The sequence below is a fragment of the Oryzias latipes genome, chromosome 7, assembly GCF_002234675.1.
Source record: "Oryzias latipes chromosome 7, ASM223467v1".
Taxonomy (NCBI): domain Eukaryota; kingdom Metazoa; phylum Chordata; class Actinopteri; order Beloniformes; family Adrianichthyidae; genus Oryzias; species Oryzias latipes.
Genome location: NC_019865.2, coordinates 6,765,143 through 6,789,988, shown reverse-complemented (window position 1 = coordinate 6,789,988; position 24,846 = coordinate 6,765,143). Strand labels below are relative to the sequence as shown.

Sequence of the window (24,846 nt, the reverse complement as noted above, 5' to 3'; positions counted from 1 at the left end):
ATGTAAAACAATTGAATCTTTCTCTTCCTCCTCTGATCAAAACCAAAATTTTTGCAACCTTTATTTATTTTCACTACACTCACAAACTGGAGGGCCATTCTCTGCTTCATGCTGATGTCACAGCCAAGGACATTTACATGGACTTTTGCATAATTGTTGCAGATGTTTTGTCTTTGAACTCTTGTTTTGCTTAACAAGTACCTTTCAAAAATGCCAACATTCATCTGGGCTCTTCTTGAGCTGTCTGGAGGTTAGCTTTTTTGTGTTCATATAAAAGTAAACATTGAAGACCGACATGACTTGCTAAAAGCTCTAACATTGCAAAATAAGCCTGACGGAAATGATGAAATAAAGCTGTTGAGTCTCTGAAGTTATAAACATCTTTTTTTACCTTGGAATTTTACCACATTCCTTTATTTTTTTGGAAACTTGCAGACTCACATTCAATGAAGCTGATTAATCATAAACTATGTCCTAATCTCGATTATCGGGGATTGTGGTTTACAGAGTATTAATGTGGATTATGGGTTAAAACAAGGCAACATGATGCTTCCAGTATTGGTAATTGTTTTGGTTCACATTAGTCTTGAAGACACAAATTAAGACAAAATAAAAGAAATTTCATGCAACAGATGTAGTTGGTGCAATCTCACAAAAAAATGCATTTGTCAACATCATTTTTCAGCATTTCCCACTATTATAAAAGCTTAAGTGAACCAAGTATTCAATTGGAGCAAATGAACCAAAATAACACAAATTAAAAACCAAAAGTGACATTCTGGAGTCACACTCCAGGCCTGATTCTCTGCGGACTCATTATGTGGAGCAATCGTTTTCATCAGGCACAAGGTTAAAGTTAAACACAATACTACAGTCTGCACATAGCAAATATAAAAGACAAAACACAGTTTGTATTGACACACATCCTGAAAACAACACTGACACATCAAGCTAACCATGGTATTCAAGTTGGAGGCTGACATTTTACCCTGTACTCATGGATGAACACGCATATGAATGGTGTGTTGTTGTTTTTTTTAATTTTCTCAATCTTTGCTCCGCAGTGTTGCAGGTGCTTTTGGGACGGATGTGAGTCCCAGATATTTTAAGACCGAAGAGAAATCCTTCACCAGGCAGTCTGTGTGCCACTTTCTCATGACATCCTCTTCCTTTCTTCTCGGTTTTCAGAAATGTGTTGCTGGTAGCTCCTTTAAATATTAAGAACACAACATTTCAGAACAGAGGCAAAGAGGCTGAGAAGAAGAGAAACACTTGTCAGGGGTTTCAATGTCAGAAGGAATTGAAGAAGAGAAAAAAAAAAAGCTTTTTGACATTTTCTGGTTTAAATCTTCGATTCCCATCGATGACAGAACCTCATTGCACTGATTACAGGAGTCGTAATTCTGATATGGTTTTGCTGGATTGTAGTGAAAGGCAGCTTTAAGGACTTCATGTTCTCAGATAGTACTTCTGTTTTTATGCCACAGAGTAGCATTTAACCTGGAATTCCACTCACTATTTTTATATTATTATTGTATTATATTATTGTTATACTAAAAACAGAAGATTTGAGTTGTTTTAGCCAACACTTCTTAAAAATATAACACCAGAAATGAGTATTTCTGTACTTTTATGCAAAAGCAGGAACAGAAAAATGAACTTTTTTTTCGTTCTTTTGTGAAATACAGAATGGTCTGCACGTGTGTAGATATTTTATCCTCTCTGTCCTTATAATTAGTCTTGTCTTGTTCAAACCATTCACTTTTGCATCACTTTAATGTCTGCAGCTCATGTGTGAGCTGCAAACATTTTGTCTTAAAGGGGCAAGACACTCCAATGTTTTTTAAGAAACCTTACCAACAGACAGACAGATTCTACTGGTTCTGCTGGCAAATATTTTCACTCATAACAACAAAAACGAACCATATTCTGTAATTTTTACCTAATTTTGTGGATGAAGTTTTTTCCAGTGTGGACGTTCACATTTGCATGAAAATAGTTACAAAATGCATGCTCAGACTGATGGTGGAGATCTGTGCTGGGATGAGTATTTTAACTCTATAATTGCTTAAATGCCCATTCCAGACTGTCTGTTTAATTATGTGTTGACAAAAACAAGCATCTTAACCGCCCAGCCCTCAGTTATTGTGTTGCGCCTGGTGCTATTTCTATTTATACTTTCTTTGTGTCATTTTATGTTTTAGTTTGTTGGATGCAGGGCATTGAGATGGTTGAGGGCATTTTGTATGTGTTACAGTTTCCTTTTTAATTGTTTAGGCCTATAAAGCACTTTGCATTACTGTTGTTTGAAAAGTGCTTAATAAATAAAGTTTGATTTGAAAACAGAATAAAGTTAGGATTTTTGTCTTCAAACAGTCATGAGTTTTCTAAAGAAGAGACTCCTCCCCGTTCTGCAGGTTGACCCGAACCCAACTCAGCGCATGTTATGATTTAAGAACGATCTGTCCATTGAAGTGGAACATCACATTCTTTTTACGCTATAGACTTTTATTTTGACAAGGAAGGAAGCTGATGGAACCCTTTTCAACAAGCATATCTTGTTAAGTTCAGACAGGTCTATGGGCGCAATCAATCTTTAATCATAGAAAACACCTGACTTCCCCTTCAATTTATCCTAATCCATGCAGACCATCAACTGTTCCAAGGATAAAGATGGTGCTTCTTTTTGTTTTAATTTTTTTGTCACATTACAAGTCCATATGAGGAAATTCCTTTCTTAGAGTTTCATTTTCTTTTCTATGCTTGTTCTATGTGTCACATTCTGTAAATGCCAAAGCTCATACCTCTTTATCGTTCTCTCTTTGATTCCTTGACCTAGCAGATTTACAGTAAAGCACAGCATCATGGATGGTGGAAAAGAGACAGGACTTTGTCACTTTTTCATTGAAAAAGCCCCCAGCTTCCAGGTTGTCAACCACACCAGCTAAACAGGAAGAAGGAAACAGGGAAGAATAAAAAACAACAAGAATGTCATAAGGGAATATAGAACAAATGAAACACGACTGCTATGATTAAGATTTATGGTTGTATATGTATGCATGGCATCCCTCTGGTGAGCCCAAGAACTCACAATAAACCTACGTCTCAACTTAGTTCGGCAATCAAAACTAATTAAAGCGGTTGAACTCATCTATCAACGGAATTAATATGACTTCAATTTCCAGAGCTTGTAATTAATTTTTCCCCAAACAGAAAGTCAGATTCATTTTTTTTGTGAGCTGCAATGCATAAATAAATAAACACATAGCAACTGTGCATTATTCATTTGAATGCCCAAGTGCCCCAGCAGTTTTAATCGGTGATTAAACATTTGCTATTCATAGGACGACTCAGATTCCAGATTTGCATCTGTCTGCAACCTGAAAATGTCCCAACATTTCCAAATATCTACGTCACTCAGTGTTACCTCATTAGCCTGGGTTGGAGTGTATATTCAAAAGGACATTTGTTGTCTGTGTTTGTGTGCTTCAAGTCATTTAATGAGGGGATGATAAATATTCATTTCAAACAGTTTTTTCTCCATTGATCGTGACGCCATTGTCTTTTGCCTGGAGGACAGACTTACGTTGGCAGGCGGCGAGAACCACCTCAATGCCAATTTCCCCGTAATCCCTCCGAATCTGAAACAGACAAGCGAAAGCAGAGCCAAAGTTAGACTTTAAATTGTCTTAGGAGTCATTAAATGGATGCTTTAAGGGTTGAAGGATAAGTAAAAGCATCGAGAGGTGAAGGAGAAAAAAAACATCTGGAGAAGGATTTGTTTTTCTTTAAAGAAGCAATTTGATTGAGGGCCAGCTTGTTGTTCTTTGAACAGTTTCCAACCCTTGAGTTTAGGTGGAAATGACGAGATTTATATCACCTTCATTTAGGAAAAAAACAGGCTGTCATCGAGATAAGATCTTTTAAGGAAATGAGGGGGTTTTGAGTGATTTTTGTTATATTATCCTTACTACAGAGAAAATGGGATTGGACAACAGCCAAGTTTAAACCCTGAATCCTCAGATTACAGCACAAAAAAGTACAGAACCATAGTAATCTTGAAATCACATTTTCCTTTTCAACATTTGCCTTTTTTATGATTACCTTTCTTTTTGTAAACAAGCATCAATATCATGTTTTCTTCTTTCGTTGCATTGGAGAAGTCTGTCTAAGTTTAATCTTGAAGCTTTCACTAATTGCTGAACGCCCTTTACTCACATGCACCCGTACAGGTGCTACAGGTTTTTTGGTTTTCCAGGCCCGTGGAGAGCGACCACACCTTAAAGGGGGCTTAGGTGTGGAGGAGTTCCTTTGAGGCCACCTCAAGGGACGTCATGAAGACAGAACATACCATTCATGTTCATGTGGTATGTGTATCATGGAGTATTTGTAAGATGCATGCACTCATGATATACAGGTGATGTTGTCTGGTTGGATTTGACTCCTTACTGACTAATGCTGCATGCACCAGGTGTGCATGTGAAATATAAGTGCCAGTAGGATGCCCGTGAGATGACCACACAAACTACACTCTGACTTACTAATTTATAACAATCAGGCTGCACAAAATTAACAGACATGTAAGACTCGAACAGGACTAACAGGCTTCTTGCATAGTCCACAGGATTTTGGGGGGGCTGAAAAAATGAAAAATCCATGCGACACACTTGCGTCTCACCTGCTTCATCCCTATTTAGCCCCTTAGGTGTTGTTGAGGTGTTTGGTACGACCTGGAGACAGCCCGCACCCACCCGTAAGGGCAGTTGTGACTAAAAAAGGGCCTTGTTTAAGAAGAAACCCTTAGACCTGTGTTTTTTTGTGTGATCTTCAGTGTTTTGTTTCTCAAAATTTGGAAACTAAGCAGTGTAACTGCTTTTGCCATACTTGAAAATTGCTTATAGTGGCCTTAATTGGTTATTTGTAATATTTTTGCAGGATGTATTTTTTTAAAAAAATCTAAAGACTTGACTTTTTTTTTGTGACCGTCTTACATTTCGTATTGTTTTGACCCCCACTGTATCCAGGAAGTTGACAGGGCTGAGGTCGAGGATGATGGCTTGTGGCAGTGAGGGGTTGGGCTCTGGATCCACATGAATGACAGCGATGTCCTCTGGTTCTTCATTGTCATGCTGCTCCTATAAGACACAAATTTTATTTATAGATGTCCAGCAAGCTAAGATTCTTTTTTATTAGGATCTTTTAAGATTTTTGTTGACGTGATGAAGATTGTTTTCATAAGAGCATCTGAACTTGCTGTGTTGTGTCATCACCTCACCATGTTAACTCCATTGATTTTTTGTTCTTTCTTGGCTTTCTTTGCAACTTTCTTCTCGTGCCGAATTCGTTTGGCCTCCAGTTTCTTTTTGGCCGACAGGATCTTTGTAATGTCAATGCCGGACTGAATGGGACAACAAACGGCAGCCACACATAAAACTCTTTCTCAATGAGGAAAATAGCAAAACAATGGGCTAAACTAATAAAGGTGAAACCGGTTTGCATGTCTTACTGGATTTGTCACCAGTTTATCAGGAATCAGTGTTGCAAGCCATGACAACAGACTCAAAATAGAGACACTGTTATGCATGACTCCATTTACATTTACCACAGGAATCTGCTGTGGCTGGATAAGATTTCAGACCATGAATTTAAGATGCAATCAATCTTAGTTTTATGTTTTTTTTTTAACCTACCTTGATTTATTCTTGACACTATCTGAACAAAATCTGATTGTTCCTTCCTGGATAAAGTCTGAAGATCCGAAATAAACCCAGAAGCAATATCCGATTTCGAATGAACTCCTGACTTTTGTTCTGTTTTGTGAAGCACCTTGAATTACTTTGTGTACGAATTGTGCTATACAAATAAACTTGCCTTGCCTTGCTTCACACTCTTTCCTTTGTCATAAAATAATGGCAGGTGTCACAAGAAGCTGATTCCAATTGAAATCCAATAGGTGTGGCAAATTCTTTAAGAGGAACATCAGTGCAGTGCAAAAAAAAGCACTGTAGCAGGAGTGAAAATGGACATCATCTTAATGTTGGAAGCCTTTTTTTATGTTCCAGATACACAGAAGTGCCTTTTGAAGTTCCCTTGCTGCACCTCTTCTGAATAATCCTTGCTTTCAGCCAGTATCACAAATCCTAAAACTCCATGCTGACTCCATCCATCCATCCTTTAATTCTGCTTTTCCCTACAGTCCTACTAGATCAGAGGATCTCTGGTGCATGTTCCCTGCACTGTTGATCTTCCAGGTTCCTTGTAAAGCTTCTTAAAGACTCACTGGATCAATTCTGCTTCCGCTTCCCAGCTTCAGATTTCAAAACTGCGAATGGGAATACGTGAAACCACGAAAAGTGAAACGTGAATAAGCAGGGGAACACTATTCCTTTCAGTAAATAATGCAAGAGGAACAGGGGTACGCCACTTTTTCAAGCCTGCCACGTTAACGCTGTTTCAAAATCTAAAACTTCCAAACCTAAGATTTTTTCCCAAGTAGCTTCAATGATGCTCAAGAAATGAGAATAGATTGAAATCCCTACAGAGGTGTCAGACTCCAGGCCTGGAGGGCCAGTGTCCTACATGTTTTCCAACCAACTTGCCATGGAAGCCACTTTGTTGGCTCAACACACCTGATCCAGGTAATCAGCAGGATTTCTGAAAACCAACAGAAGGTCGGCCCTCCAGGCCTGGAGTCTGACATCCCTGCCTTGGGAGAAGGAGAAATTTACAGCTGGTACTTAAGATGCTTTTTTTAAATTTAAGATGGTGGCCTCTTCCTGAGGTCAAAGGTCAATGAAACTTAGCAGATGTAGACTTAAGCTTGCGGTGTATGTGTGAAATTATGTGAAGATCACTCAAGAAAAGTTTTTTCCCTCATATTGTGAGAAAATGTAAAAATCGCCTGATTTCACACATTGCCACAAGATGGCTGTTAAGCCTTGGTCCTGTGGCCATCCCATAGTAATTTCAAAACTTCATTTGGATATCCTTGACATGTATTCTGGTGTTGTCAATGGATTTTGAAAAACAATTTTGAGCTCCACAAGAAATTTTGGCAGCATTCGTTTTATTGACGGTTTCACTTGTTGTAATGTTTTTTTTTTTATTATTTTACCGTCTTGCTGCACGTTTGAGCAGGCTACAATAATCCAGAGTGGCTCACTGTTTGTGATCTGATTGCAGTGGCTGATGGGAAAAATAAGAACGCTTTTTAACAAACAAGAAAAACAACCCAGCACCGATCTAACATTAACTTCTCAGCACATTGTAAAATGAAAACCCCGATGCTTCAGGGCTGATCAGTGACGGCTTGTGAAAAAAAAAAAAAGAAAAGCCTAAAAGAGTGTGGGACTTTGACATGCTGACATTTTAATGAATCAGAAGTTCCCTCATCTCCTTGCTTGATGCGGTCTCTGCCACCCTCTCTTCACTCCTGTCTTTTGTCATCTTTTGTCCACCTTTTTTCTTCTGTTTACACCAGAGAGACGTGACAGAAAGGGAGGAGGGAAAGAGACGAGGAGGCGAAGGGAGAGGATGACATTTTAAACAATGTCTGTCATGGCTAGGACATTTGAATGGGGGGGAAGGTCTCGATAGTCATTAGTGTGTCAAAAAAGATGTCTGTAAGAATGGAGTTAATCGCACGGAAACTTTGGCAAGATGAATTGTTGGAGTTAGTCTTTTCCTGGTGTTTGAATCTGTGCCTTTGTGCTCACTGTTGTGTAATTATGTGATTGTGACTTTTCCTAAAATGCATTCATTTGTCTTTTCTGGGACTCACTATTTGTAGATTGAGCTCAGGTTTCAAGATCAGGTTAAAGAGAAGCTTCTATTTTTTACCGCTGGAGGGCCGTCAGTCTGAGTGAAGTGGGAAACACTCTGGATAATTTGCTTTCACCAGGCGACGCAAAAGGAAAACTTTTACAGCACATTCTGACTGCTGTTTTTTAAGCTGCAGGAGAAAGCAAAATGAATCAATGAAGGCTCACTGAGGCCAAGTGGAACACTCAAATTCACAAAAATGATCTGGCCAGAGTATAAATCATCACTCCACTCTACAGCGCTGAAAGACTGACTCTGATAAAAATGGTGTTTTTAACATATTCTTTTGGCATTTTTCTCATGATAGACAACATATACAAAGGAAATTAGTCTTAAAATTGCATCTCTGAGTATTTCTTAATTTAAATTGCTGTGAATCAGGAGCAGAAGAAAAATTGTTTAAAAAAAAAAGTATTTATGGCGTAGAAAACACACTGGGCGGACCATCAGCTCCCCTAGGTGTTTTAGAAGAACCTATTTTGATATTGTAACTATAAGTTAAAAAACATGTGTTTGTGTGTGCGCGCTTACCTTTTTACCCAGTGCCTCTTGGTACATCTCAGCATTGGCAAAGTAGAGGGTTGCAGAGGAGCGAAAGATTAAAATTCCTGGCAGCTCCTTCACCTGAAAGGTTTATTTACAAGTAAAAAATGAACAATGAGTACCCAATCTTTAGGATTCAAGCAAAAAGATTCTAAGTTTGGAAACCTAAAACCAGGTAAAACCACTGAAGTGTGTCTGTTAGGAATGACGCAATTCTCGGTTTAAACTGAACAATATCTTACACTATTGAACGGAATTGTGGGGAAAGATAATCGTCACATCCTAACTACAAACCAGTATGTTGACACTGAAAGTGTCAACACTTGTTGTGCTAAATTTAAGGATTTATTGTTTTATTACATTACATCAGGCTTAGTATACCGGTAAGCTGACTGAAATGTTTTAAAGGAAGAATTTTGCTGATTTTCCTTTTTCAGAATTGTTTTGTAACACACAAATCGTATACAGTATCAAACCAAAACACAAAAGTTGAGGTTCGAACGAAATCATGAGGAAAGTGAACTGTTGCATTCTTAATATCTGCACAATATTTCTTGATTAAGTCACTCCAAGATACAAGAACAAAGCTAAGTTATATTTCACATTTCAGCTCAGCTCAATAGTTGACATTTGCGGGTGGAGTGAATTTTACAACAAACACACTATATTACCAAAGGTATTTGCTCACCCATCTAAATGATCAGAAACAGCTGTCCTAATCACTTGGCCTAGCAGACAGCCTTCTCAGAAGAGTTGAAGCTGTAATAGCTGCAAAAGGTGGACCAACATCATATTGAACTCTATGGGTTAGGAAAGAGATGGCACTTCAGTTCACATGCGCGTCAAGGCAGGTGAGCCATTACTTTTGGTCATATAGTTTATATTTTAATATATTTTAAAAACAATTTAAGCTTAAGGTTTTCATTGGCAAATTTTCTCCTAATTTTCATTTTGATTTTTTTCTTTTGTAATTCTTAAAGTACATGAATGACCTCCACGTGTTTTTGTTGCCACCGGGGCACCAACAGCTTCTGACACGTGGACTCACATGTGACGGTGCAAGCTGTCAAACAGATGCCGTTAACTATTAACTGCATGGCTTTGATCTTGTAGGATAATACTGATATCTTAAAAAAAAAAAAGTCTCACCACTGTCCAAAAGTCCAAAAACTTCCACTACAGATACTACAATAAATACATAAACTCCAATGGTGGAAGAAAGATTATCAGTGGGAGGTTTAAAGCTGTTTCTTAAGGTATTCATTATCAGCAACTGATTGGAGGAACCCTCATAAACATCCTCAGACTACAACAAAAGAGGAGTCACATAGGCAGTTTAGCTGTAATGATGTTTACAAATGCCGTTATGCAATTTATGGGATTTGTAAATTCCTATCTTCATAGATTAAGTACTTTGGTGCAGCTTTTTAATAACCAGTTCTCAGTTTTTCATGCACAAATTACAGTATTTTTAGGGTGATGTTTAGAGAAATGCTTACTAAAAAATGTTATTCAGAATGCTGACAGTATGTGTACATCTACGGAATTTGTTGCCTTTTGCTTGAAATACTTTAATTTTTTTCACTTTCTCTCTTGTTTTCAGTGTTTTTGCTCAATACCTTACTGTAACCATCCAAAGGCTTGTAGATGTCCGTGTCTTCCACCCGGCCTAATATGGAATACTTTGGTCTAAAATGCAAATCAGAGAAAACAATTGTTGCCACATTTGTTTGAACTTTTTTTTTTTGCTTTGATGACAGACAGAGAGAGAGAAATAGATAGAGAGAGAGAGAGAGAGAGAGAGAGCGATAGAGATAGAGAGAGAAATAGAGAGAGAGAGAGAGAGATAGAGATAGACAGACACACAGACAGACAGACAGACAGACAGACTTCAATAACCCTGAAGGGGTCTGTCATTAAGGTGCTCCATAATCCAGGAAGTTAAGTGTGGCTCAACTGACATACTTCTGAGTTTTTCCTGCAGTATAAGGGGTTGGATTGTGTCAAATGCGCTGGAAAAATCGGAAAAACAGCATTCTCACAACACACCCTCCTTCATCAAGGTAAGACAAGGGGCGGTGGAAGAGATACAGGACAGCATCCTCCACTCCCACCATCTCCCTATACGCAAACTGCAAAGGATACTGGGCATGCAGCACCTGTGGCTTCAGCAACTGCAGCACTAACCTTTCAAAATTCTTCATTATGTAAGAGGTCAGTGCAATTGGTCTACAGTCCTTAGGAGTTGGGATTATACCAAAGCGCAAACTCAGGTTAAAGAGGTGCTGGATGGGACCTCCTAGCCTTAGAGATGCTGGTACCATGATAAATCCATAGACACAATCTCAGAGTACATCAGAATGTGGCGAGCATGTTTTCTTACAGCTGTGTTCTGAAGATGACAGTGAGCATGGAGAAAGCGATGGAAGCGGCGAGGCCCAGATCCGGGTTGAGCAGCAGGGTGAGGATAAAAGTGGCGATCCAGATCATCTGGTGACAGAATCATCAGAGTTTATACCTACTTAAAAGGTCATCATCATTTGTGTTTGTTGGTGATTTTGCACAGATGCTAATGGTTGAGTTGTACTGTACAATTAGAGGAGTGGAGCCACTGATTGTTGTTCAATTTTCCCGCCTTTCAGCTTCCGGATTGAAGCTATTTTAGAAACAAAGCTAGTTGGAGACGCATGAAGTTCATGATTTAACCAGAGACTTTTTGCAAAAACAATTTACATTTTATGTTTCTAATTTATCAACAAAATGAAAACAGTTAAAATGTTGTTATTCCCTGTTAGAACATATGGTGAATGTTTTACTGAACCTCCAAATAGTGCATAAACAAGAACATATGTTTTGTGTCAACAGATGAAAGCTGTTTCTCAGATCTTCATGCTGTAGTCAGTTTATTCCCCACTTCTTTTAAGCTTGTTTTCCCTCCACCTCTTTGCTTAATTTTGGAAAACCCTGTCTTGGTGGAGTGTAAAGGCCCGTACACACCGGGACGAATATTCGCCAGGCGTTATTCGCCAGCGTTTTTCGCAACGTCTTTTGTGTTCACACCCAGGCGATTTTCGCTGACGATGATCCGAGCAAACATGCAATTTCATTCCCTGACATTAGATGGCGCTTAATGTAAACAGAAATACTCCTGTACACAAGGTGGCGCTGCGCAACTTTAGGCTTCTTAAAGTCGCTTTTCACTCAGAAGAAGAGAGCAAGTATTTACGCGCTAGTCAGAATAATAAAAAGAAAACATGAATATTTCAAGCACCAGTAGCTCCAACTGGTGCTTGGTTCGGGGATATTTTAGAATGTCCGTCATTATTTCTTCGCGGCAGTGTAGACGCTACTTGGCGTCTATCTTCTTCGCTGGTATGTGTGCTCAGCAAGGCAGTTTTGTGTTTGAGCGCCTCCAAGTTGTGTTTTACTGTTACTTCAGAAGCTCCAGACACGTGAGCAAAAGCAGAATTCTCATTGGTCGAATAGATTTCGACGCGACGCGTCGAAGAAAAAAAACGAACCCGAGGCGTTTGTTTTTTTGACGCTTTGACGCGTGGCGTTTTTTCGCGTCGGTGTGCACACTCACATTGGTGCCCTTTGTTTAGTCACGAGGCGTTAAACGAAATTCGTCCCGGTGTGAACGGGCCTTAATCCTGCGATACTCATGCTCAAAAACAACCGGTTCTTTCTGAACAAGTCAGTGATTTATGAGCAACTGCACAATATGTTGGTGTCACCTGGAATCACATCAGACACTGAACAATTTGCAAGGCAGCTCCAAAGATACGCTTAGAGTCCATTTATTGAATCAAGTCAAACATACAGCAGCTGACGGAGCCGGATGTTCTTCATAAACAGAACCTACAGTTCTGTGGGTATAAGAACTGCTATTTTTTTTTACTTCAACACAGGTTAACGTCGGGAATAATCAAATGTTTTTTCAGATTTAAGTTCTTAAGTAGAGGCTAAAGATCCACCTTTTTAATACCTCTTTTAAAGGGTTTTACTACATTATTACACTTTATTTGGTTTTCCACTGGGCAGGTGTTTCTAAATAGTTGTTTATTTTATGTCAAATATTACTTTTATATTTTAAAGGTATTGTCTATATCTATTTTTTTTTAACTCCAGTGCTTCCTTATTATTGGGGCTTTCCGGTTAAATCTGGGACGGTTGCTGGGGTCCCACACTGTGGCCCAATAGGTGTGGAGTGTCTGGGCAAGCGCTGTGCCGATCCCCCCCTGTGGTCAACCCGCCGTGGAATAAATGGATCCTCATAACAGAGTTTCCTCTCAATAGAAAAGCTGTGCCAGAAGTTACTGGGGAAGTTACTAGAGCTTCGTCTTCTAGTTCCATATTTCAGTTTAAATTGAGGTATTGAGGGTCGTGGTGGTGAACCTGAGAGGGTGTATGTGAATGCGTTTGTTACCAGGATGCTCTAGAACTACTAAAGTATTTTGAAAATAAATAAATAAAAAGGTTTTCGTGTTGTATTGTTGCGGTTTTTCGTTGTTTTCGGTTAAATTAATGAACAAATGAAATGTTTTATTGTTTGTCAGTTGCTTTTATGTATTTTATGCTGCCTAATCCAGAGTAAAAAGTTCTTCATTAAATAAACATTGAATTTATTTGATTGTCCCAGCCACAGCCCACTCTGGAAAAGTAGTTTTATCTTACTTACCATGTCGATTTTGCTGCTCTTCCAAAGAGCAAATATGTCCATGAATTGCTTCAACATGCCTTGAAGATTGACATGGATGATGGCGGCTAACACCGCCTAAAAAATGAAGCAAGAAGACAGTTATTTATCAGGAGTGTTGGGAAATCCTCAGAGATGCTAACGGCGATGCTAGAGTTTGTCAACATGTTTGAAACCAAACACTAATGTATGCATTTTAAATACATTTTTCTTGATTCTTTAGTTCTTACATTTTTTATAATATTTTTATTAGGTTTTGTGATTTCTAAAGAGCCTTTTTAACATTAGCATTTGAACTTAACCAACTGTTTCTTGTGGATTGTGAGATTAAATCCAGCTCTAATTGTTTGAACCTGGTAACTCTGTTAAACGTTTCTCTGATGAGTTAATCTAGATTGTCTGTGCTTGTTCCAACGTAACTTTAGCCAGAAGATGAAGAACAACAGCAACAAAACTTTATCTGTGATGTGCTTTCTCCATGGATTCAGCTTTGAGGTTGCCTCAAAAAATGTCACACTTTCCTCCTCAGCCTTTGACACTCCTTTATAGTTCTACATGTAGACACACAAGGGATCAGCACACACACACACTCATTACCTTGGGCAGATCTTCAAAGAGAGTACCAATCCACAGCGTGATGAAAAGGATAACCACAGCCGACAGAGCCCCAGCAACCTGCAAAACGAAGACAGAGAAGTGAAAATGACTGCAAGAAGAAAGCTGCAGCGTGATTAAAGAGAAAACAATGATTAACACAAAGTCAGACATGCTTGTTAGAGGAATTCAGGCAGCATCTTCTCTATAATGAGCTTTTTGTGATTGTTGGTATTGAAGGCATCAATGATTGTACATTTTATGAATAAATCTTAAATGCCCTATTTGATGAAAATTCTGTTTTTAGTGTTTTAAACATGTTTTCGTGGCACTTTTCTAACGATTGAGGACATATATAAAGAAAATTAAGCTTAAAATAGCCTTTTTCAGTATTTTTTCTATTCAAATCGTTGTGAATCAGGAGCAGACAAAAAAATGCAGTCTGAAAAAGATTGTATTTGCTATGTAAAAAAATACGCTGGGTGGGCCTCAATCTCCCTGCTCCACAAATACATCCATGTAAGTTTTTGTTTTCCTCGTCTGAGCTGGAATCTGGCGCAGAACTGAACAGCTGGATAGGTCTGAAATTGCTCAACATTTTTATTGCACCAGTAATGTTAGCTTGGGGTATGTGAGGGGCTATGAGCCTACGAGAGAGTGTAAACAGATGGGTGACGGAAAGACTAGCTCCGTGCCAGCAGTCCTGCCCACAACTCAGAGGCAAATTTCTAATGAACTCCTGCTGCTCTACAGAAACAATGTCCTAAAAACAGGACACAGGCTTTTTAAATTTTGGCTAAAAATAGCCTAAATATAATTAAAAAAAAAAAGGTTAACGTTTTGAAAATAGATCTAAAGATGATCGAAGTGGGATTTTGTTGATGTAAGAAAAGCAAAACTTAAACACTCATGCGCCTTTTTAATTATACTGCTTATTTGAGTAATGAGACAAAAAACTCGGTAGAGCAGCCCTTAATGGCTGTCATATATAAATTAAAGCAATATCAGAAAGATTGGATGGAAATGTCTTCACAAAGGCTGGGGAAAAATCTGTTTTTTTCTGTGGTTCTGCAAAGTGTTGCATCATAGGTTGTCAGTTTTTCACAAACTTTATCCACTTATAAATCACACCAACCTGAGTCTTTCCGCCTGAACTCTCCTGAACCAGGCTGCGAGACATTGAACAACTGATTGCAAAACACTGGAAAATTCCTCCAATGGAGTTACTTAATCCTAGAGCCACCAGTTCCTAAACCATGAAAAGGCACAGTTATTTCACATGACAGTAAAGTGGTATGTTTTTTTAACTGTTTGTTTCCTATTCACCTGGTTGCTGTCCACCTTGTAGCCATATTTTAGGGCAAATATGCGCCCCAGAGAGATGGCAATGCCGTAACCGACAACAGACAGAGCGAAGGCGTCCCCGATCACGGGGGCAAATAATTTTACATCTGGGAAAACAGGAGGCTGGAGCCTAACATATGCGGGACAAAGAAGAGTACAATTATGATCATGAATGGATTTATTTATTTTGGGGTTTTAAAGCATCGTATGTGTCTTTGTCTCACCCGGAGGGAATCTCTCCAACCACATCTATTCCATACTTCCCTGATAAATCAACTTGCCAGGAGACTATGGTAGCAATGATGATCTGGACAAGAAGATGAAAGGAGATGTTTTATTCCCTCCAGGAAATATCATCAGTGTATTTATGATCTTTTATTGTATACTTACAGCTATCAGTTCTGTGGGTATGGGAACTGGTATTTTTTTACTCAAGTAAGCGTTTAGCTCCTTGGCAAGGAAGAGGCCAAGAATTGCCACTAAAGTGACCACAAGAGTGCCGATATTTGTCTTTGGAAGGAGATAGCAGATTTCTATCACAGTCTAAAAAAAAAACAGAAGATGGTTGAATGCCATCACGTGTGGAACATGAGAAAAAAAGAGTCAAAAAAACTCAATGATCAATCTCAAGAACCATCAACATTTCTTAAATTCTAATACTTGGTGCTGAAAATTTTTGAGTGGTGTTGGAATCAAACTCTAACTCTTGGTTGGAACTTTAAATAAAATCATCTGCTGATGGAAAATGGGTTTATGGTTTATACAACTGATGAACTCTTTGTGACAGAAGAGTCACTAGAAAAAAGCAATAAGTCTGCATCTACGTCTTGCAGTTTCCACACGTGAGTGAAGAAGGTAATCTTTCTTACGTATATCAGGGATAGAGGTCCGCTGTATCTGTCAGGGCTGATGCCAAAGCTGTATTTGAGCTGAGACACGATGACATGGATGGCAGCTGCTGTGGTGTAACCCCTGACCAGCGGCTCAGACAGGTACGTTACCACGAAACCAAACTGCACCACGCCCAGCAGAATCTTGCGGGTTGATAAAACATCAGACAGTCAGACAAAAGTATATACCCTGCAAAAACAGAATCCTAAGAAAGTAAAAACATCTACTTTCTGTCTTGCAAGACAAACACTATTATCAAGAAACTTTTTTCATTAGCAAAAATAAAATTGGTTTAAGAAAACGTGTTTTAGAAGCTAGAATTTTTTTTTTTAAATGACATTTTTTCTTTTGCTTATTTAGAGAACATATTTCAAAGTGTGAGAATTTTGGACTTTTTTCAAACAGGGCTGTTTTTGCTGTGTAAATTTCACAAACTTTGAGTTTTTTTTGTGTGAAAATGAACAAATCTAAAGAAAAATACTACCCTAATCAAATAAAGCTAAAATGTTCAGGGCAGTGCATAAAGAAGGATGACAAAATGTTTAACTTTTCATTTTTATTGAAAGCTTTAGCTGATTGATTAGTTTAGGACTGCTGCATTCAACGTAAAATTCATTTTAATCTCATATTTTTTAAAAATAAAGCTCCTTAGAAGGTGGCACTCACAACCATGAATTTCAAAATGTTCACATTTTTGCCCCCTAATTTAGAGTAATTTCAACATCTAAATTCAAACTAGCGCTTTTTTTCTGCTGCTGATCAAGACTACCCATGAATCTGCTTGGCTCCGTTTCAGAACAATCTACTTCGATAGATATTTACCTGAAAGATTCCAGACATGAAAGTGACCGCCGCAGCCACCCGGACCCTCTCTGCATCCCGAGCTACTGTGTCTATAAGAGTGGCATTGGTCACATTGTCCCACGTCATGAAGTCCGAGTCGGGGGCCAGCCGCTCTGTGACCCCTCCTATCATCACACTCATGACTGCATACGTTCCTGTGGAGGAAACAGATTTCACACTTGCATTTGACTTTCAATTATTTATCCTTGTAAAAATCATTTGATTCATAAATAAATAGTAAATTGCATTCTCAATGCTTTGAGGATATTAAAGACTTGTTAGGAGGTGGATAATTGTCTGTGACTCCCTGCAGGGAAAGGCCTTGATGGCAAAACAAATGTTTTAACAAAATAGCTTAAAGATCGTGTTTTAAAAAAAAAAAGGTTTTAAAACGTTTTTGTGGCATTTTTCTGATGATGGAGAAACCATTAAGAAAATTAAGCTTAAAAATCGCATTTCTGAGTATTCTTCATTCAAATCGTTGTGAACGAGGAGCAGAGAAAAAAATGCTGTTTGTTAAAAATTGTAGGTGTGACAGAGCCACAAGCTCGCCGTTTGGAGTGTTCCGCTCAAAGATGATTGGTGTAGGTTTTAAACAAAAGTCACACAGTCCCCATGTTCTTAATTCAAAATTTTCTTTTTCCTAATTATGTTACTCAGTGTTCATCTTTGCAGATCTGTGTAGACTTTTAGTCATTTTCCTCAAGCCTTTATCTAAAGAATTTAATTTGAGAACTTTGAATGAACTTGTGAAAATTAGACAATAAATCTGCTTTGCATGTGTATGAGAAAAACACATATTACTGGTGTCTTGGTAACTTTGAATAAAAAACCAGAAAACTGCGTACTTAAACAAGTCAGTTTAGGCCTACAAAATATATAGATATACAGTATATACAATGGAAGACACAGAAGCTTTTGAACTCATTGGTGATGACTGATCTAGAGAAAAAAGGTCATTAAAGGCAGATCAGTGCATAGCTTTTTAAAAAGACTTGAAGATGAAACCCTTACCGAGAGAGATGTGCTTGGACGTGCCAAAGATGAAGTAGATCAGGACCGGGTAGAAGGAAGAGTACAGACCAAAGATTGGGGGAACAGAAGCCAGCAGAGCATAGGCCATACCTGCACAGGTGAGAAAGACAGCAGCAGCGATTTAGCGATTCAAGAAATACAAAAACATTTCCAAAATATATTGCATTTTATTTATTTACAAATAACAGGTCAAATAACTTTTTTGGCATTAACTCAAAAAAGTGTTTTCATAACAATACTGCAAAAGGAAAATAGGACAAAGTTGAAATAGTATTGAAACTTTGTTTGTTTGAAACCAAATGTACTGCATTTATGGTATTTCATACCTACAGCTATAGGATTGGATACATCAGAACAAAATACCATCAATATTTATAAGAACTTCACACCATTAACATGAAAAAATAAGCATACTTTGTCTTTTTCATCTTTTGTTACATTGTGAGACAGGGACTGAGTGATGGTGCTTGAAAAAATGTAAAATTAAATGTTTCAATCTTTTTCCTTGGTATGCTAAGTATAGTAATATACATTTTCCACAATTGCACAGCATCGTTCTTCGTTTTTTAAACCCCCATTAAATGAAGCAGTGATCAGCTGTTGTATTTATTTTAAAACTTTTTTGCATTGACATTTAGCAGAACAGAAAGAAAGTCTGGGTTTATTCTGACTTTGATTGGTTATTATTCAACAAACTGAACCTATAACTTCATAAATGTCAGCCGACCAAAAACGCAACCAAGAAACCAGCTGCAGTCGTAAATGTGTTCGCTCAGACACGTGTTCATGTCGCCCCGCATGTCATCTCACTGTTATACCATGGTCCGGGTGAATACTCGATTCTGATTGGCTGCTGGGTGTGCATTAAAAAGTGATACACCACAGGATAACCGCACGGTGAAAAAAGAAGTTCCGGTCATTTAGCTTAAACGTTTTGTATCACTGCGCCGGCTTCTTTAAAACAACCTTTTGCTTCATCATTTGGACAAAAACAAGCGGTAAGAGTAACTTTTTCTCTGAACTGATGCTTTATTCAACACATCGCAAAGATCAGCATATATATATATATATATATCACTTTATATCGCCGAGTCTTGACTGCAGAGGTGGTGTGACGCGGACGCGCCGCACCACGTAGCAAATAGTCCGCTTTTTGTGAGAAAAATTTAAATCGCTCGTTCATGAAGGTTTATGTAGAAAAGTGGCAGTATTTATAAAAGTGGGCAGGGTCACATAAGTAGCGCTGCATGAATGGATCCTTTCCTTGTGACGCCATGTAGGGAATAAAAAGCTAATTGTGAGAAGAGATTGTCACTCAAACCCGATTTCTTTTCAAATTTTGAAAAATACAACAAGACGGATCACACCCCTGTTTTATACAAAGAGTACAAGCAAATTAGATTGTTTTTGTTAAGTTCTTTACATTTTAGTCCTTGAATCTCTCCTCCTGTTTCTGTGGTTCTTACCTTGGGGCAGTTGCATGATTCCCACACTGATTCCTGAGATCAAGTCCCCCACTGCGTATTCTTTAAAGGGGTAACGAGGCAGCCATGATAAGATGGGTATCGTACTGAAAAGGGCCTTCTTTAGCCTGGGACCAGAACACCTGAATGTGGGAGGCGGTTCCAGATAGAAAGGAAAGAAAAGAGGGAAAAAAAAGGGAAAGTTTAGAATAACTTCTTTATAAGTTTGAGCTGTTTGGAAATCCATCCATCCATCCATCCATCCATCCATCCATCCATCCATCCATCCATCCATCCATCCATCCATCCATCCTCAGAACTTGCTGAATCCTTTTCAGGGTCACAGGGCTGCTAGAGCCAACCCAGCTACAATTGGGTGAAGGCTGAACCGGTCACTTGTCTGTTGCAGAACCACACCTAACACCTAGGAGCAATTTAGAAAGACCAATTAACCTATGAAGCATGTTTTTGGACTGTGGGAGGAAGCCGGGGTGGCTGGGGAAAACCCACACATGCACAGGGAGAACGGGCAAACTCCACATCTGTGCAACACTATTTGGAAACCCGTGCTTTGATTCCGTCATCAAACTGGCAGATGAATTTTGATTTTCTAGAATTGTTTTAGGTTTGCATTTTACTACTCCAACATGTGAGGCATTACGTGGCCTTTTCAATGGCATTTTCTTAAAAACCATTGCATTCTCAGAAGGTTGGAGTTCAGTTGAGTTCAGTTGAGTTCAGTTCAGTTCAGGGATCCTTGTTCCTTTTGTAGCTTTTATTGCATGAGCAAAATGAAACTTTGCCCCGATGTTAAGAAACAAAGAGTTCTCTTTGGAATAAATAGTCATAAATTCAGTATTTGTCACTGTACGCACTAAAGCTTTCACAGATGTGCAAGATACCAGGTGGACAACAACTTTATCATATCAGACAACCAAGCTTGGCTGGTTTGGATCTAGATCCGACATGTGATAGAAACATTTACAATACTGAGGTATCTAATAATAGAACAGTTTGCAACGTGATCTAAGTTGACCCTACCTTAAGACTATCATAAGGCTTCTTGTTTCAAGAGGTGAATCAGTAAATCTATTTTCTGATAAGATAAAGATAATTCATTGATCCCAGTACAGGGATCAATAACAAACAAACAAACAAGAGTGACAATCAGGGAAGCAATCAGTCAGATAACAGCTTTTAGAAAACAAACATCAAACAAGTTTATCTATGGCAAAAGGACGATGAGGAGTGAGGTAGGAATGATCTGGTGTAGCGGTTGGTGTGACAGCGAAGTTGCCTTAGCCTCTTGGAAAAGGTGCTCCGCTGAGCATCAAGTACAGGATGGAGAGGATGCTCAAGATTATCCATGATGGATACGAGCCTATTCAAAGTCCTCCTCTCCATCACAACTTCAAAGGTTTCCATTTTGCATCCGATTACAGAGCCCACCTTTCTAATCAGTTTGTTCAGTCTCTTTGCCCCCCAGCAACCACTGAGAAGAACAGAGTGCTGGCCACAACAGACTGGTAGAAAATTTCATCTCAGGAAATGGAGTCTGCTGCAGGCTTTCTTGTACACAGCTGTGCTGTTGGTCTTCCAGCTCAGCGATGGTTACTCCCATCGACAACACAATATTTTCCTGACATTTTTCCTTAATAGACTCTTTTATTTGAAAATATTAAGAAATCATCCAATTTGATTTTATGTCCTGAAAATATATTCAGCTTCTTCATACAATTGTAGTTGTCCCTTATAAAAATTTGCAGGTTTTTGATGCAAAAATTGACATTTCTTTCTAGTTAATGCAGAGGGACACATGAAATATTCAGAAATTCTGATGTTTTACCTCACTGACTTTTTCACCCTCTCAGAAAAAGGAAAATGGGAGTCGTCTTTATGTGCCAACTCGTCCACCTCTCCTTCATCCAGGATCTGCCTTTGGACCCTGTAGTCCATCCTTCTCCTGTCCTCCATGGCTCAACCAAGCTGCCAGCAAAGAGACGGTCCATACCAAAGGAATGCTTTAGTGCCACGAAGGATGCAACTAGATCACATTTTACACAAGAGTCTTCTTGATAGATAACATTATTTTCAGAATAATTTCAATCTAAAAAAACAATTGAACGGAGTAGTTTTGCTATTATTCAAACATAATAATTACCTTGTTTTTGTGCAAAAGGTGTCAATCTTCTGAAGTCAGGTACGATCCAACTGAAGAAATAACTACAAGTTTATAATCGCATATTGTTGTTTCTTCCGGTTCAAGTCTCAAACCCAACCTCAAAGCCCAACTAGATTGAGATGAAAACCTTCTACCAAAAAATGTAGAAAACAGCTCCTTCAGTCAAGAAGTGATCTTGGCGATGGACAAATCCTGAATGTGAGGGTGCCAGAGCATCAAGTGAAAACTTCTATCAGATCCCAGCAGTTACAAGCAACACTTCCTGTGGCGTTTAGTTGCAGCAAAGTGAAAAAAGGTAAGCTTTACTTTAGAAGTCTCGACAGAGCAATTATCTGCTTGGTTCCCTTTGACACTCGTTAGATGGCAAGCTCCCTGCTGCTTCTGTTAGTTCCTCAAGGATGTGGCTTCATTCCTTGGAGAGCTCTCCAGATATGACACAGGTGATTGCTGAAGACAGAAAGGGCAAAGTTCCCTGTACGTGCAGAACAAGTGAAGCCGTTCAGATGTTTTCACACTTTTGCACATTTTCTTTCACAAAGTCTGTCATTTCCCCCATTATTGAAAAAAAATAATAATAATTAGGAGTTTAAAGAATTACAGAAAACATTTTTTTGCTCTGGACAAAGCTTGAAATGTGTCTTATCTGTGACTTTTATTTCTGTGCATGATTAGATTAGTCATTTTCGCTTTGTCATTATGAAAATTGCTCATGGCATCACAAAATAATCACTAAAAGTGGTAAAAACTGATTAACTAAAGGAGAATACCTTGTATTTACTTAGAGACAGATTGTTTTTTGTTGCTCATTCATCTATGGTCCAAAGTTGTCTATTTGAGATAGCAGAGTTAAATAAATGCAAAATGTTAGATTGTATTGTGTCTCCTTTTGTAATGGATCATCTATTTTTTTTTTAAATTTCATTTATCACTTATAAAAAAAAAGAAGTAAATAAAAACAGAATGTATAACAATGCGGATGTGATGGATGGTTGTCAAAAACCCACAAGGGGCTTAACATGTGGCAACCCCCATAATGAGTCTATTAGCTAAAAAACTATACCGTTCAGTTAAAACAATACATATAAAATCAATACATATTCAATTCATGCACTTACATACTTATATAAAGCTAAAAAATACATGCCATATGGAAAAGTACCATTGTTAAGAAGACAGCTTTTTTAAACCGAGTTTGTTAAAGTTCTTTGAAAGCAGAAGGAAGACTGTTCCAAATTTTACATCCTCTGTATAAGACACTAAACTGTGACTGAGTTATGCGAGAGAAAGGTGCTCTGATGAGACAGCCACCCCAAGTTGGATATTCATGAAATTCATTATTAAAATTGAACATGCTGGTGAAATCTTGAGGAAGAAGTTTTCCAAATGAATTGAAAACAAACTGACCAGTTTGAAGTTGGTTAACTTGATATAATCTCAGTACACTGGCCTAAAAAAAATAAAAGGTTGCGATGAATGTCGATGTCCTATAATAAATATTATTTTCAGAGCTCGTTTTTGTAGACGCAGAATAGGTTCAAGCTTAGTTTGATGTGTACTAGCCCAAGCAAAAAATTTTTTCTCCCCCGTTTGCATCTTTGCTGTTCAGTTAGATCTTTTATGTCATTATCCAGATGGATAGTGCATTTTTTCCTTTACTTTACATCTTGTCAGTTGTCCGTGGCCTTTTCCATTTTTAAACGTTTGCAAATTTTCTGTCCCATGTCAGCTGCTAAGCATTTCATGTGTTTGTTAGCAGCTGCACATCCTGTGAAAGCAAAGAGCAAACATAAAGGTTGTCCCAGTGACCTGGATTTGGGGAAGGCTTTAATGAGTAAAAGACATAATCCGGTAAAAGTTAATGATCCTCATCCACAAAAGTTTCTCATAAAAGTTGACAAACCTCAGCTCCTCTTGCCTGGAATTTTTTCATGGACATGCACTCTGCACGGCACGCACATCTTCTCTGTCAGTTTAAAAATCCATTAACCCATATGATTTTAATCAGTGGACATTCATCCTGTCTGTTTTAGATCAAAGGCATGTTTGCATAAAAATTGATGATTTTGTGAGAAATAAAAATACAAAAATACAATGAGAGGCAATAAGGTCTTACTGATCTCAATCTGAATGACTCAGAAACTATGTTTAACCGCTGCAGGCTTATGAGCCGCTAGAGAGGCTGCGGCAGGCCCTTGCTTGCAACACATTCAAAAAAAATATGACAAAAAAATCCACTGGCTGTGTCTTGGTTTAATGCACTTCTTCGTTGACACGGATGACACATAAGATGTAAACAATTGAAGACTTTATAAAAAACAAATGTGAAAAGCAGTCAAGAAAAAAATGCATCCTCTCTGAACCAAACCAAAACAACCCCAGCTAGAATAGCTGGTGTGCCCAATGGCTTATCACGTGACAAAGGAGAATTATTAAATAAACATGATCATGGCGGCTAAACTATGAATCCTAAAATGTATTGGTGTGGATCTAAGCTTTTTGTAAGGTTTGATGAGGCTGCATGATTCATGTAGGAAACAGTCTTTTAAATGGGAGCAGATCCATTATTTCCTTTAAAGGTTACACTAGACCAGGGGTGTCAAACTCATTTTCACCAAGGGCCACATCAGCATAGTGGCTGTCCTCAAAGGGCCGGATATAACTTATACATGTAACTAAATGTAAAAAAAAATAAATGTAACTACTCCTTAATGTTAAATAACTCATTATTTATTTATTATGACATTTTAAAGGGACAATTGGAGTTGCATTGAAAACAGATGTTTGCTTGTTGCTCTAGCATAAATCCTTTACATTTGATTCTGTCAGGTTAGGTTATATGGAAAGTGTTTAAGTCCTAATGTATAGTTGCCCAATCCGATATTTCAAGTCCGATTCCCCCTAGATATATATAAATACACACACCATTTTTTATTTTAAGAAATCAAAATCTTTTATGCTCTCAAGGGCCACATAAAATGACATGGAGGGCCACATTTGGCCCCCGGGCCTTGAGTTTGAGACATGTGCACTAGACTGTTGATGCATAAGTGATTTAACTTTTGAGTAATTGCAAAACATAAAGCATGAAAAATTGATTTATTTTTAATTTTTTTATGAAAAAAGAAAAATGAGTTTATTAAGACTCTTGATTAGAAAATATTCATAAAACTTGAATAAAAATAGGCATTTGGTCGCAGTAGGAGCCTCTGCTTGATGATCAACATTGAAGGTTTTTTTAGACATTTTAGGATACTTAACATGCTTTATGTGATTTTGAACTGAACGTGCTAAATGCTACAAGTTTTGTGGTGTCTTACTTCCTATTAGATGACCTTTCTTTCCATTTGATTTTCTGCTAAGCAATTTTATTTTTCCATGCACCTACCTGGTAAAATTTGTAAGTGGGCTGTTGTACTGCTCAGGCACAACAA

At 38.2% G+C, this 24,846-nt stretch overlaps 1 protein-coding gene across 3 annotated transcripts; it reads right to left on the bottom strand.

The window, feature by feature from the left end:
* Positions 1-48: 48 nt before the first annotated feature.
* Positions 49-22,301, bottom strand: slc26a6 (solute carrier family 26 member 6). Of its 3 annotated transcripts, XM_011476837.3 has the most exons (21): positions 21,550-22,294; positions 21,395-21,444; positions 21,080-21,219; positions 19,237-19,376; positions 17,750-17,860; positions 16,715-16,890; positions 15,871-16,035; positions 15,392-15,544; positions 15,226-15,308; positions 14,984-15,131; positions 14,793-14,906; positions 13,661-13,738; positions 13,046-13,141; positions 10,748-10,854; positions 9,984-10,053; positions 8,353-8,445; positions 5,276-5,398; positions 4,992-5,135; positions 3,587-3,641; positions 2,805-2,944; positions 49-1,208 (listed from the first exon to the last, which is right to left on the bottom strand). In XM_011476837.3, the coding sequence occupies exons 3-21, from the start codon at positions 21,205-21,207 to the stop codon at positions 1,185-1,187; spliced, it is 2,148 nt and encodes a 715-aa protein (XP_011475139.2). In that variant the 5' UTR covers positions 21,208-21,219; positions 21,395-21,444; positions 21,550-22,294; the 3' UTR covers positions 49-1,184. The 3 variants fall into 3 exon arrangements, with proteins under 3 accessions (XP_011475139.2, XP_011475137.2, XP_020560151.2); XM_011476835.3 differs by having other exon boundaries at positions 21,395-22,293; XM_020704492.2 differs by lacking the exon at positions 5,276-5,398 and having other exon boundaries at positions 21,395-22,301.
* Between the last annotated feature and the right edge of the window lie 2,545 nt (positions 22,302-24,846).

Bases quoted from the DNA above. Each gene is read 5' to 3' on its own strand.
- slc26a6 (XM_011476837.3), bottom strand. From the start codon at position 21,207: ATGGAGGACAGGAGAAGGATGGACTACAGGGTCCAAAGGCAGATCCTG. The intron at 15,309-15,391 runs GTAAGTATACAA...CTTCTTGTCCAG, and splicing joins TACCCACAGAACTGATAGCT to ATCATCATTGCTACCATAGT. The intron at 1,209-2,804 runs GTATGAGCTTTG...TAATATTTAAAG, and splicing joins AAAGAGAGAACGATAAAGAG to GAGCTACCAGCAACACATTT.